We start from the raw sequence: 15,786 nt of genomic DNA, 5'->3' as shown, positions 1-15,786 counted from the left end.
TCAGCACAGATAAATAGGACTTAGATTTCCTCCTGAGTGGATCATTTACCAAATTTCTTTACTAAAACTAAACCACACCAAATCTAAGACGATCCATTTCAGATCTTTTACCCTGGAATCTATTTTGGTCGTTACATACTTTTGATTTTGCCTTCATATCCCACATAGAAAATGTTAACCATCTGCATGTTTGCTACCACAACTCCCCCTATATGATCTCATCTTTTTTTCCCACTTTATTAAAATATTAAGATAAAAATTTAGCAGAAATCATCAAACCAAGATGAAGGCCAGTAGGATAAGCTGATCTTACCACTTTTTTCTGTGACAAAGAACGAGGAATTCAGTGGAAAGAACAGAATTCCTGACAACCCCATCCCACTGTTTCACTCAGACTCCATTTTCTGTGCCATCAAATGTAAACGATCACATGTCCAATTTTACACAGTCTGTCAACACCCAATAAAAACTGGGAGACAGTTCAACACCTGGACTCTGGAGTAAAGTTAGAAGTGCTCCACGTGGTTTATTTGTTACAGCGTTTTATGAGGTGAAAGTGATCCGATCATGCTGGTGTGATCATGGACCTATAATGGCAAGATCAGACTCAACAGATCAACCTCTTCAGGGATATAAGTCAATTAAAACATATTTACATATTTTTTTACATTTTTCCATCAGGATCCTGTACTTATATTTTAGAAATGAGATGTAGAATAAAGTGGTGTGATTAGAAATGAATGAATTAAAATGGGAATAGCATCATGAAATGAATAGGAAATAAAAGATGGCGGTCACGGCTGCTCTTGCGTACTGACCTGAACTCAGGTTTTACTCCCAGATCTTTCTGCTGGAGATCCTGCAGACTCCTGGTAGTTTTGTTGAAGGCAGCATCCTGTTGAAAAGTAGCAAAACAGACTTCAGAGAAGATCTGTGGAGTTGGAAAGGTGATAATAATTCAAAACACCTCTGACATTAATGTTCTCTTCCAGACTGACAAATCCATTTTCATCCATCCATTTTGTTGGTGCTTATCTGGGTGGGGTTGTGGGTGCAGCAGTCTAAGCTGAGAGATGCAGTCCCTCCAGCGTGTCCTGGGTCTCCCCCGTGGTGAGGTGTTACGGTCAACAAAAGGCATCCGGGAGGCCTCCTGACCAGATACTTAAGCCACCTCATCTGACTGAAGGAGCAGCGATTCTATCCTGATCTCCTCCTGGATGACCGAGCTTCTCACCCTACCTCTAACCCTCATTTTCCACTGAGTCCATGTGCGCCATGCTACGGCGGCCACTCGGCACAAGGTTTTTATTATGAAAATGACTGGAAGCCTTCACACTGCTCCCATGTCTGATTTTGTGCATCTGAACTGATGCGCTTGGCGTGTTCTGGATGCGTGCTCCATCAAAAATAGACTCTGCATGTATGTTTAGCAGACAGCCGCGACAAGGCGCTTCTGTCACACACACCCTGATGTGAACCAAACCAATGACTGAAACGGCCACAAATTCGGCGTACATGGACCCGGTGGAAACTGGGGGTCTGGGAGAGTCCAGCCACCCTGCAGAGGAAACTTATTTCGGCTGCTTGAAGATCGACTGATAAATGTTTACCATAACAGACTAGGGTTGTCACGACACAAAAACTTCCAACTCAGTACCGATAAGTATCTGAACTAGACCCCTTGAACTCCTCCACTTGGGGCAAAACCTCATTCCTGACCCAGAAAAACACTCCATCCTTTTCCTGAGGCCACCAAACCAGATCTCCTCAACACCTCGGCCGTGCCGACAAATTCTGTCCATAAAAGTTATTAACAGAACTGGCGAATACAGTATGAGCAAATATAAAGTAAATATCTTCAATCTGTTCTCACTGAGATTCATGTCATGTAGGACTTTGATGGACAGTCATTTGTTTCAACCTACAGAATGCCATCTTTAGAAAACCCCATGCATCATGGAATTATTAACTTTGTCATGGTGATCAGAGCTGCTGGATCACTACGATGCATCAATGGTTGCATTGTTTTCATTGGAAACAGCTCATGGTGTCAACTAAACTAGATCCTCTTCCTTTCTCTCCATTCATCCCAGATGAATGAAAGAATTAAAAGAAAGCTGCAGCATGTGAGATTACTACAGTGTCAGAATCAAGATATGTGTTACTTCACCTGGAACATCAGAAAATGCAAATGATTATCTCCTCCTAAAAGAAAACCACATTACTTTCAATGAAAACCAGAGGACAGCAGCCCAGTTCATCGAAGTAAAGTTAGTGAAGCAGTCGTTGGAATTAGTAAAGGAGTCCCAAGAATGAGCAAAGTAGTCACAGGAACTAGTAAAACAGAATCTGACCAGGAAATGTGCAAAAGTAGAAGATAAAAATATTAAACCTCATCAGTTTTCCTGATGTTTTAATAGAGGTGTTTACGAAGGGAAATATCAAGGAAGCCATCGGCCAATGATGATGATGATGATGATGATGGATGCCTCGATCAATGGTCAGAGTCAGGAGAATCCAGGGATAGCCCCCACACCCAGAAAGAGGTGAAGCCCAAGATAATATACCACAGGAAGAGTGAATCCTTCACTATAAAAGCCCTTCATCTCCATGGAAACCAGCAGGTCCTTCATGATTCATTTCAAACAAAGGCAGGGTCATAGGAGAACACGTTAGCAGAGTTTTTAGAGGTGGGATAAAACATCTGGACACAAAACAGCAAAACCAAGACATGGTTTATTTTGGCTGCTAGCTCCCAGACTTTTTGTCCCACAGTGATGAGACATCTTAATAATCAGTTTCATGTGACTCTGTGTTTGTGTGGTTTGCTTGAAGTGGAGAAATTAGTAGAAGCTCTAAAGTGGACTTTGCTGTTCTCACGTTTCTGTTACACTCTCATGTAACTGCTTGGGGTTTGGACTGTGTTTGGTTTGGATGCCAAAGCTTGGTGACATTTTATTATGACACATGTTAGGATTGCTGCTTCCTAGTGTGTGCAAGCATCTTACGCACTGCACGGCTCTCATGCAGGAGGATCTGTGATGAAGTTAAAACAGTTTATCAACATGAAATTTAGCAACCGGATGAGTTTCCACCCACCTGGCTGGCTTCAAGGGTTCCCACAAAGTTAAAGATTAAATCATGGATACCATGATGAACATATATCTGAAAAAGAAAAACAAAGACTGAGTTTAATGATCTGATTATCAAGGATCTGGGGACTGTAAATCCAATAATCTGTTTAGATGAAGAGCTTAAAATTCATGTGGTTACTGTGTGATGTGGAATTTGTTTTCATGTTATCGATCATTTTATCTCTTTAAATTCACTCTGGTGGATTTTTATGTTTACACCAACATACTTCTTTGTGGTCCTAGTTACTAAAAAGCAAGCGTCAGCCTGACTGTAAAAAACAACTCTGAATGAAGTTACCTCCACGGCCTGTTTGAGAAGAGTCATCTGAAGTTCCTGCTTTGCCAGGAGTTTCTGTGGGGAAAAAAACAAAACCAGTAAATGTACAGATCAGCATTTGTCCCTGCCAATTCATTTTCATGCAGCTCCTCTTCTTAACGTGCAAACTGCAGAGTCACAGATGTGACATGTTGTGGTTTAACAAGCAGCCACAACAAATTAGTCACACGAGGATGTTCATTTAAAAAGATGCAGAAGTGTTTCTGACAGTATCAGTAAAGGAAACACATACCCTGCTGTTTCATCCAACAGCTTGTGTTTTTCCTCGTACTAAACTGGAATTAAATTTTCTATGAGGTGTAGTTTGACAGTTTGGTCTGGTTTCTTAGCAGACAGGTGTAGCTCTGGAGCAGCTGCATGCCAGACTTTCACTTTAACACTGACACCCAGAGATCCTAAAGGTCAGACTAAAACATCCTCTTCTTGGCAAACTCTGAATTTTAGGGTTGTGTCAATAAGACGATGATCTAAACCAGTAAACAAAGATCATTAATAGCATAGCATTTCTTACTGGATGAGTTGTAATATCAACAAATAATCAGCCTTGAAACTGGATTATTCTTTAAACTGCTGCACATGATGCACAACTGACTAACTGGAAATAACTCCATATGACTCCCATTTATTTGTGCTTTACTGAAAAATGAGTCCATGCCAACCACAACAAATAAGAGCTTCTACTACTCTGCCTTCCACAGTGAGAGAATTTCACCTACCGTTCCTGATTAAACCCTGTCAACATGAATAAAACATGACCTGGAAGGTTTTAACCTTGTTACTAACTTTGTGTTTTTATTCCTTTTGTTTGATTTTTAATGCCCCCCTGTGTCCTGATGGGTTGAAGCACATGGACCATTAATGATCACCTCCACATTTCTCTGACGAGGTCACAGGTTGGTTTTTACTCACCAGCCGTGAGTCCCTTAGCAGACACTGAAGACATTTAGTGTAAAGACCATTCACCGAGTCCTAGCAGAGCAGAAGAAAGGACATGTTTGTCCTGCAGAGAACACAAACAGATTTTAAAGTAGTAAGACTCAGTTTTTCCTACTATATGGTGTCGGAGTCCCTTCCTTTCCTGCTCTTTAAAGGCCTGACAGAAGCTGAGGATGACCTTGTCCAGTTTCTGAGAATGGCGCCCCAGAAACTCCTTCACATCATCCAGGCTCCTCAGGCAGAAAGGAGGCGGCGTGCGGGTTGACCTCAGCCAGGCTTGGATCCATCTCCATGGGCCTGGAGATACACAGAATGCTGTAGCTCTGCTCCTGATCATTGTAGAAGGTTTCCTCAAACAGGATGGGGACCACAGACGGAGACGGGAAGCCAGAACCCAGCAGGACCTGCCTGTCCTGGATCCTGACCTCCTGAAACACAAGGAAAGACAAGAAGAACAGTCAGAATGTGGTCCAGGTATCAGCAAGACAACAAATGGATCTAAATAAAGATAGCTGGACTTTTTTCCTGGTTCTTGAAGATGTTTCTCTGAACTGGACTTCTTCAGTTCTAACGAGTTGGAGCGGAGAAAAATTCCACCGAATAGTCATCAGGAATAATAAGTAGTAAGGACAGAGACAGATCTTACGTTCTGCTCATAAACAAAATGAATGTATCTGAAATATCCTCAGACTTGATTCAGAGAACTAGTAAACTGCCTTTACATTGAGTGTTATAACATCTCTGGCGGATCTTTATGCTGAGAGGTAGAGCAGGACAACAGAGGACAAACCTTTCCATCCACAGTCTTGAATCTGTCTTCCACAGGCTGCAGCACATAGCTGTCAAAGTGAGAGTCTGAGTAGCTGCTGACACTCAAACTTCCACAGCAAGGAACCAGAACCTGCAAGTTTACAGTCACACAGGGCAGAAAGGTTAGTTTCTATCTAATTTATCAACCACTTGACCCAGATTTACGCTGAACAACCCATCTAAATGTGATAACACAGACTGACACCACCAGCCTGGTCCTGAGTTTCACAGCTGATTTCAGCTAAATGATATTTGTGTGAACCTAAAATCAGGAATTTGTTGATGGAACTGCTCTGAGGAGTTTGTATTAGAGAAAAGAAAAAAATAATCTAATTTAAGTTAAGTTTCTTTGTGCCCATCGTCATGGAAACAGATTCTGGTTCCTGATAACAGATATTTTAAAAGTCATGGGCTTTGTTGTGGAGAAACTTTGGATAATGCTCCCTACACATAGAATATATATTTTTGATGCTTTTGTCACCAAATCTGAACTAGCAATAGGAAAGCCTTCATGCTGCAGCTGATTTGATTTTCCAGTTCTTATCTCCATCTTTTCATGTGCGGCAAAAAAAAAGAAAGAAAAAGAAACATCCAGGTGAGGTTAAAACATGTGACTGTGTGTTCCAACTTCATTAAGTACATGCAAGATACAGTTATAATAAGTTTGAAAACTGATTGTAAAAATTCTGTTTTATCTTTACAGAGACCATGCTTTTAAATGTACTCCAAAGGGTTCAAGAGCAGCATCTAATCTAATTTGGACATGAGTTTTTCAGGCGTTTTTGGCTGACAGTTAAGGGGTTAAACTGACTTTTTATTCTATGTCTGAGATTCTTTCTAACCGTCATGATGAAGTCTCAGTGGTAACACTCCAGAATCCAGGACAAAACAGGATACCAAAAGTCAGACCTGACCGGACCTGCAGTTTCACAATGAGGAGTTTGCTGCTGTAGAGCAACGAAAAACAACTTTAAACATGCGTGTCTGGCCTCACCGCAACAGATCTGCACAGATCAGCTGACTGTGTTTACACTGAGCTATTTAACGTATGAGTAGAGGCGAAGAATGACGAACAAACCTCTGATGGAAAATAGTTAAGCAACTACACTCAGTGTCCACTTCATCAACTCCACTTGTTCAAATATCTAATCAGCTGTTGAGTCATAGCAGTAAACATGGGCAAGAAGACTTGACCATGTTCAAACTGAGCACCAGAATAAGAAAGAAAGTGACTTTAAGTGGCATGGTTGTTGGTCAGAATATTCAGCAACTGCTGGTCTACTGGGATTTTCACACACAACCTTCTCTGGGGTTTACAGACAATGGTCTGAAAAAAAAAACATCCAGTGAGAAGAAACTGTCTGGACCAAAACTAATCTGATGAGTCTTCATTTCAGCTCCACCTTCAGATTTTATGCTCAGAATTTAGTGGAACCAACATGAAAGCAAGGCTCCATCCTGCCTTGTATCAACGCTTCAGGCTGCTGCTGCTGCTGGTGTGATGGTGTGATGGTGTGATGGTGTGGGGGAAACCTTTGGCCCCTTAGTACCAACGTGGCCGGGTTTAACCAGCACAGCCGAGTATTGTTGCTGACCATGTCCATCCCTTTATGACCACAGTGGAGCATCTTCTGATGCTACTTCCAGCAGGATAATGTCACAAAGCTCAGATCATCTCCACCTGCTTTCTAGAACATGACGATGAGTTCACTGGACTCCAACGGCCTCCACAGCCACCAGATCTCAGTCCAGTAGAGCAGCTTTGGGATGTGGTGGAACGGGAGATTCTCATCATGGATGCAGCCGACAAACCTGCAGCAACTGTGTGATGCTGTCATGTTTATATGGAGAAAACCTCTGAGGAAGGTTTCCACCACCTGCTTCATCTATCACACCAAGAATTAAGGTCCAATCTGGAACTGGCCAGGATGGTCCTGATAAAGCGGACAGGGAGTGGATGCATCATTTAGACATCGAGTGCAGCTATCTTTCATTACTCAGTTCATACTTTTATTCTAAACAAAGCAGGTTAAACTCAATTTGTCAACACCTGTACTCGTATAGACAAGGAGTTCCAGGTTTTAGTATGGAAGAAGAAGTCAACAGCTTTCATTTTAAACACACTACTGAGTATCAAACATCAGCAGGCCTGGACTGGCCCACTGAAGGAGTGGGACAATTCCTGGTGGCCTGGGCCATAAGTGGCCTGACTGGCCTACTTGTACAAAAAAAAAAGGTCATGGTGCACTGCATGGGTGCGGCATCCACCCACAGTCTAAAAAAGGCTAATACTGATTGGTCAGTAGCATGATCCTAGACTTCTTTTAAAAGATTAATCAACACAAGCAAAGTGTGCGGGGCAGAAGAGCTAAGAGGACGAGGAACGTGGTGGAACTCGGGGGAAAAAAGAGGTAAAAGGGAGCATTACAAAAATACTCAGGATGAGGGAAGGGATATTTTTAAAGCCTCCGCCAGCAGCAGCATGCAGTCAGCAGCAGCAGGAAGTGAGCTGAGTGGTTAATGAATGTGTGATACAGGTGAGACGGCAGGTGACGAGCTGCAGATTTATTTCTAAACAGAACATGATGATCACCAGCTGAGACTCTTCATGACCCTTTTTATGCAGCAGCAATAATGACCCTGGTACTACATACTGTCAACACTTGCTTCTGTTGCTGCAGTGCTGTTATATTTCCCATCAGCCAAACAGAAAGCTGTTCGTTTTTTAATGAACGGTTTTTAAATCCGACCCAGATCGGATACATATTCAATCTGTGTGGAAGCGACCTCAGTCTGAACGTCCATGTCACATTTCATCCAGGCTTGACGATGAGCCGACGGTTTCACGTTGTAATGTCACATAAATCACATCAGGTGAAGCTGCTGTTCTGAGTTTAGTAGAAAATACCGGTGTTGGTGTATTTTATGAATTACAGAAAATGATTTGCAGACAAGATGACTCAGTCATGTTGTTTATCTCAACATGAACCACCAGGAGTTCTGTTTTCACTGTTGTATTGAACCTTTTGATGAGGGTAGAGAATTAAGTGAATGTTGGTCTATGATAAATAGCTTTGGTGTTTACTCAGTCCATATGTGTGTGTACATACATTCGTGCCAGTGTGAGTGCATGCATGTAGTAAATGAGTCGGGGTAACATAAGTCAGTTGACTCCCGGCCTGATTTTGTGTCCCAGTCCGGCCCAGAACATCTGATATGTTCAGCTTTGGGTCCGGCCCCATTATTGCTAAATTTAGAAATTTGTTGTTTTGTGTTGACAGGAAGTCAATCATTCACACGATCAGCTGATACATTTTCATTTTCAGGCTTTACTTCACAACGCGAGGACTTGAAACAGCTGCTGAGGTTTCATAAAGTAATTCATGTTTCCAGCAGTCTGCTGTGAAACATCAGAGATCTGACTGGACTGGAGCAGCTGATCCCTGCTGGTGGTTTTTTAGGACATTCAGATCATCTGAGTTTCCAGGGAAGCTGTGATGAGTCATCGCCTATGTTCAGATATCTTCATCTGCTGCTTCAGGCGTCTGACCGTCGTCTTGACAAAGAGCCGTCTTGTTCAGATCTCTGTCTGAAGCGCTGCTTTAGATGGTTGCATACCAGTCCAGCTCCACTGCAGGTCGTCTTATCTTATTTTCTGGAATACCAAGCCCGGTTTCCTCCAGGGTTTCATCCTGAGGTTGTGAATTTTACACTTTAACGTGTGTTAACATGGTCAGTACTGTTACAGGCTCATTTTCAGACTCATTACTGGACTCAGTGCTGAATACTGATGAACTCATTGTATTTGGGTGCCTTTAACATTCATGTTGATGATGAAAATGACAATTTAAATATTACCTGTAACTCTATATTAAATTCAACTGGCTTCTCACAAAATGTCCACAGACCTACTCGTTCTTATTAGAATCTTGTTACTGGGGTTAAAGGAAGTGATTTAGGCTGGTTATATATTTTTCTGATAGATTTCAGTTTGTAAATGTAAATGATGGAACTTCCTCACACACCAGAGTAATTCATTAGATTCCTCAGGGATCTGTACTTTGACCAGTACTTTAAACATTATACAAGTTTCCCAGAGGTAATATAATCAGACAGCATGGTACGAACTTCTGTAGCTTTGCGGATGATACTCAGCCTGATGAAACCAATCAGTTTGTCTGAAGTTTCTCCTTCTAAATTCAGACAAGACTAAGGTTGTTTTCTGTGGACTTAAAAAACTCAGGACAAAGTTGTCTAGCTATGTAATTAATCTGGATGCCATTCAGTACTACAGTGAGGAACCTTGAAGTTATTTTTGACCACGATTTGTCTGTTGGCTCACATATAAAACCTGTTTCTAGAACCGTCTTTTACCACTTATGTAATATTGCGAAAATTAGGGACATCCTACTTCATGGGGAAGCGATGGCTTCATGGGGACCACGGATGTCTAACTGGCTTCCTGGCTGCTTTTCCTTCCTAAAAAACAGACACCAGGTGTGACTCACGATGCCGTGAAGCTCGGCCACTCGACTGCAGAGGTCCGGTCTCTGCTTCTCCAACGCCACGTAAAAAGGATTCTTCAGGATGTTCTCATCATACGCAGCCATAAGGAGCTGCAGGTCTGGGTTCTGGAGGCAGATGAAGGAGACAGAAAGATTAGTGAGACTGGGACCAGCTTTAAAAGGCAGGGTTTGGAGGAACAGGATTTTTAACAGAACAGCAGTTTGCAAGTTAAGCTTTGAGAAAGACATGAGTAAACGTTTGTGGCTGTTAGATGTTGCACAATATTCTGGTGAGGTTTGAAATTCTCCAGCAGTTTCATCAAATGTTTATTATAAATCTGGAATTAACACTGATGCTACGATAGAGGCAAGATGAGCCATGACGTGATAACATTGGTCATAGCTTCGTTCCTTAAAGAACAAATAAAAAAAAGAATAAAAAAACTGTTTACTGTCACATTATTCGAAAGGTTCAACGTTTTAAAAAAGTTTTTCCAATTTCCAACACCCTGGAAATTAAATCCATCCAACATCACAACCAAAACCACAAATATTTGGGTAATGAAAACAAAAAATATTCCCATTAGAAGAAGAACCTGAAAATGTATTTTATTGATCTTATTATCATGTCAGACAAATGAAACTTTTCCTTTATACTTTCATCTTTCAACAAATACATCTTCTTTATTTGGTTAAGATCAAATTCAAAGATAAACTTTATTGTCCCAGCGAGGCAATTTGTGACGCAGGTCAACAAAAAACACCAAACCACTCAACATGCCACACACACACACACACACACAAAATTAAATACAATACAATGAACAACGTGTGATGTAAGAGGGCACAACAAGTCACCACAAACTATTTGACATCCTGATGGAGGCCAGAAACCTGACTTGTTAAAAACCATTTGGTTTACATCTGGTTGAGATCAGGACTCAGACTTGATCTTTGTCTTCTGCCCTCTTAATACAGCCACAATTCCAAAAGCGTTGGGTCTGTAAAATTAAAACCACAGTGCAATAATTTCCAAATCTCATGAGCCTCTATTTATTCATGAACAACATTTCAGATGTTGAGACTATTGGGAGCAAACTGGAGAGCAAAGTAAACTCATGTGCAGGTTAAAATACTGCCGTGCATGAATTCATCAACCCCTCGAGAAAGAATTCCTGACATGCGATCAATGGCCTTCTCCGCACAAGACAGCAGCTTGGGCGTTCCTGACCCTCCCCATGCGCGCGCGGGAACGCACCGTGCACGTGAGGCTGCATCACTCCGAGGATGAACAGGGTGATTTCCATGTGACCTCTAACGTATGTGCTGTCACCATAGCTGGTTATGAGGATGTTTTGAAAGGAAACGACCATGAATGAAAGAAGCAGATTATTTAAAAATAATAACGTTTGACTTATTTGTTGTACTTGCAAATATTTTAAATTTAAAAGGCAAACTTAAATGTAAAAGAATTTAAATAATTTTCCTGTATCAACACTCAGGAGCAGCTCCATCTCTGTGGAGCCTCTAAAAGCAAAATTCTGTTTTCATTCATGAACAATATCAACTGCAGAGCCTTGGAACTATTTAATAGACATATTAATGTCTGTGTCGTTAGATTGTGTGTTTATTTGTGACTTACATGGAGATCTGACCATATCTGTTAGTAATGGAGAACTTGAGTTAATACCAGATGATGTGCTGACCTTTTCCTGCTATTGTACCAAACTGTGATTGCTGAGTTTCCAAGAGAAAGCACATGGAAATACCAAATTTAAAAAATTTACGGCTGATCATTAATGTTTGAACAAAACAAACTCTGATCTTATGATTCCTTAGTTCCTTCAAATTTGAGTATCAACACAGAAACAACAGAAGCTGAGGACAGAGGACTTTCTGAGATGATTGGTTTTTGGTTTCTTCACACCTACAACTTTGAGTCTTTGCTTAAAGATGACAAACAAGCCACTTTTTACAGCTTTTCCAATCGAGAGGTGAAAAGTTGTTATTTAAAGTTTATAATGAAATAATCTGACATATGGTGTCACAGAACCATTTGCTGAAGGTCGGGAAGTTTATAAAGACTGACTAAAGCATCAATCCAGATGTTTCAATCAGTTCTTTGCCGTTTCTGGCCCTGTTAAGCTTTGGCTCATAAAAGAAAAATGTTTAGAAATCATGTTTTCAGTGGTGGAGCAAAGAGCTGTTTATTCTAGCACCATGTGTTGGGATATTTTTATTACAACAGAATAAAACACAAGACTGACTGGATGTCTATTTAACAGCCTAACCAGTGTTGGGAATGTGGTGCAGCATGAAACTGTTTGAGGGGGAACTTCTTTCACTGCTGCACCACTAAACACACAGCCGAGACGCCGTGTTACTGGAGACCAGGGTTGATGCAGGAATCCTAGAGTTGAATTTACTACCGTTTGTCTTGCTACCTCTACAACACGACATTGATCAGCTTCCTTTTTAGGGGAAGGGTTGGATGGCAGCACTGACCTATACATGATGATGACCCACGCCTCATCCAAGACAAAACGTTATCCCACTTACCTGAAGGTATAAGTGTGACACTGTCTTGACTAAGACATCACGCACAGCACAAATATTCCAAAGACACTTCCAGAAAAATTCGGACATTTGTTTTTTTAAAGGATATCAACAAAATGCAAATAAACACGTTTTGGAACCGCTCCCTGAAAGCATCATTCAAAGAGTTTTAGCAGGGCCAGACTGGGACAAATCACAGCAGGACGCCATCATTCATATTATTTTCATCCATCCATCCATCCATCCATCCATCCGTCCATCTGTTCATCCATCCATCCATCCATCATCCATCCATCCAACCATCCAACCATCATCCCTCTATCCATCCATCCATCTGGTTCATCCATCCATCCATCCATCCATCCATCCATCTGTTCATCCATCCATCTGTTCATCCATCCATCCAACCATCATCCACCCATCCGTCCATCTGTTCATCCATCCATCCATCATCCATCCATCCATCCATCCATCTGTTCATCCATCCATCCATCCATCATCCATCCATCCAACCATCCAACCATCATCCCTCTATCCATCCATCCATCTGGTTCATCCATCCATCCATCCATCCATCTGTTCATCCATCCATCTGTTCATCCATCCATCCAACCATCATCCATCCATCCGTCCATCTGTTCATCCATCCATCCATCATCCATCCATCCATCCATCCATCCATCTGTTCATCCATCCATCCATCCATCATCCATCCATCTGTTTATCCATCCATCCATCCATCATCCATCCATCCATCATCCATCCATCCATCCATCATCCATCCATCCATCCGTCCATCTGTTCATCCATCCATCCATCCATCCATCCAACCATCATCCATCCATCCATCCATCTGTTCATCCATCCATCCATCCATCATCCATCCATCCATCTGTTCATTCATCCATCCAACCATCATCCATCCATCCATCCATCCGTCCATCTGTTCATCCATCCATCCATCTGTTCATCCATCCATCATCCATCCATCTGTTCATTCATCCATCCATCCATCCATCCATCCATCCATCCATCCATCCATCATCCATCCATCCATCCATCCATCTGTTCATCCATCCATCCATCTGTTCATCCATCCATCCATCCATCCATCATCCATCCATCCATCCATCATCCATCCATCTGTTCATCCATCCATCTGTTCATCCATCCATCCATCCATCTGTTCATCCATCCGTCCATCCATCATCCATCCATCCATCATCCATCCATCCATCCATCCATCTGTTCATCCATCCATCCATCCATCTGTTCATCCATCTGTTCATCCATCCATCATCCATCCATCCAACATGCATGCGCACCACAGACCGAAGAGCGGAACCAATCGAGGCCATCAACGCCGGCCGACGTCCTGCCATCCTGTTTCACGTTAATATATTTTTTAAGGTTTTTTTAGTTCAACTTAAAAAAATCAACATAAACAGAAAAGTCACAAAAAACTGAGTGTGATAAAAAAAAAAAATTACTACCAAGTCAAACTGTTGTTTGTAATCTTTTACTACCTTTCAACGGCCTTAATTACAGGTCATTTCATTTACTACCTTTTACTACCAGGATGCTCTAGAGTGGAAACGGAAGGAGAAAGTTTGGAAAGTGAAGCTGTAATAGACGTTAAAATGAATCTGTTTAAATGTACAATTCTCATCACAATAACAAACTATTATCAGCCGATTTCTGCAGTAAAACTCATACAGAGAGACTAGGACAGTTCAGTAAAATACAGTGATATATAATTGTGGTCAAACCACCAGCACCACACACCAAAGACTTTACATTTTTATTGAAAGTCCAACCAGGTTTCAGGCGTCCATCTCCGCCTCCACCTTCTTGCTAAAGAAGAACCACTTCTCAAGTTTTAAGAAAGCAGATCAGAATGAGTTTCTGACGTCCGTCACAGAGAGGAAGAGGAAAACCAGAAGGACATGAGTTCATGAATTTCTACAACAACATTTACAAGAACCGAGGCACAAAATATCTCCAGGATCTCTTAAGGGTTAATAAGAAAACAGCCTTTCCTTCACCATTAATGAGCTCACATAAAAGAGTTCATCAACATCAATAAAGGATTTAGCTTTTTAAATCCATTCTTACTATATAAAATAAATAACTACAACAGCGTGAAACTCCTCTGTTAGTGACCGCTACAGAGCTTAAATGTATGAATAAGCAGATATAAACAGCAGAAACTTTACACAAAGCATCATTAATGATCGGATGGCTAATCTGAAAGCATCAAACTGACTCCTACAGTAACCTAGCCGACCATCCCCAGCCCTAAATATGCTCACCTCATCACCAGGCTCAAAGACCAGCTTCATCCTCCCTCAGCTTCAGCCCACGCTAACTGGGAAGCAGCTCACTATCCCACCCGAGCTGCCCCATGTCAGGCAATGGAGATGAAACCCAATCACATGACCAGCGTGGTCCTCGTGACCTCACAGAGTGGAAGCAAACAGATTCAGTGGAGCAGAGGAATGTCCATCCCCTCAGGCCACACAGCAGAACACTTCAGATTAACAGGAATTATTCCACAAACAGCATAAACAAACGCAGAGTTTCATTAAACCAGATTTATGTTCCCATCCCATCATGACTGGAACCGAAGCTACATTTCAGGTCTGTTCAAAGTTACAGAAAATACAACAAGCAAAGGTAGAAATCCAGTTAAAAACTGTCGACTCGACACAGGAATGTGTTGATTCTCCTGCTCACAGGCAACTGGGGCTCAACCTGGCCTTTAACCTGCCGCATTAACTACAAATGAGCTCAAACAAGTCCAAAAACTGACCTGACTTCATTCCCAAGAGAACATAAACACATCAGATGCTGAAAGAGGGAAATTTTACCATTTCATGGAAAATAGGAGCTCATGTTGAATCTGATGTAAAAACTTGGAACAGGGGCAACAAAAGGATAGAAAAGTTATTGGTTCAAGTAAAAACTACTGGAGGAACATCTGACAACAGTTATGTTAACTGGTAACTGGTCAGTAACATGACTGGGTATAAAGGAGCATTTCAGAGAGGCAGAGTCTCTCCGATCTAGAGATGGACCGAGCTTAACCATCGGAGGCAAACTGGGGATAAAACTTGTGGAACACTTTCAGAAACATGTTCAACATGAAATTGTGAAAAATTTATTCAGAGACTATATGGTAATTCCACAATGAAGGATCCATGATAACAGCATTATTTATCACATTCTCATCATAAAAACATCACTACTATGAGGCCACTTCCTGTCAGACTTTCCACCAATCAGAGAGCTTAGATTGACGGTAACGTCCAATCAGGAGCAGCCAAAGATCAACCAGTGAGCAGAAAGTTCTATGTGTGTGTGAAAAGAAGAAAAATAATGCTCCTCTATGGCTGGAATAAAGCCAAGAAGACGTTTCTGATGCACGGTGGCGCCACAAAGCAGCTGAGCTGGAGTTGGTTTAGTGAGGATAGCAGGTAAATAGTAGCAGGAATAACTGGAAATAGCA

At 41.6% G+C, this 15,786-nt stretch overlaps 1 protein-coding gene across 1 annotated transcript in view; it reads right to left on the bottom strand.

Annotated features, from left to right (window-relative positions):
- Positions 1–15,786, bottom strand: part of ankrd27 (ankyrin repeat domain 27 (VPS9 domain)) — a 48,175-nt gene that overhangs the window by 30,130 nt on the left and 2,259 nt on the right. Inside the window, 8 exon segments of the mRNA XM_041997208.1 lie at positions 819–895; positions 3,100–3,165; positions 3,433–3,486; positions 4,381–4,440; positions 4,523–4,666; positions 4,668–4,835; positions 5,198–5,308; positions 9,726–9,848. Of these exon segments, the coding sequence (XP_041853142.1) occupies positions 819–895; positions 3,100–3,165; positions 3,433–3,486; positions 4,381–4,440; positions 4,523–4,666; positions 4,668–4,835; positions 5,198–5,308; positions 9,726–9,848 (803 nt within the window).

Source organism: Melanotaenia boesemani, chromosome 10 (genome assembly GCF_017639745.1).
Source record: "Melanotaenia boesemani isolate fMelBoe1 chromosome 10, fMelBoe1.pri, whole genome shotgun sequence".
Classification (NCBI taxonomy): Eukaryota; Metazoa; Chordata; class Actinopteri; order Atheriniformes; family Melanotaeniidae; genus Melanotaenia; species Melanotaenia boesemani.
This window is presented reverse-complemented; position numbering and strand designations above follow the sequence as displayed.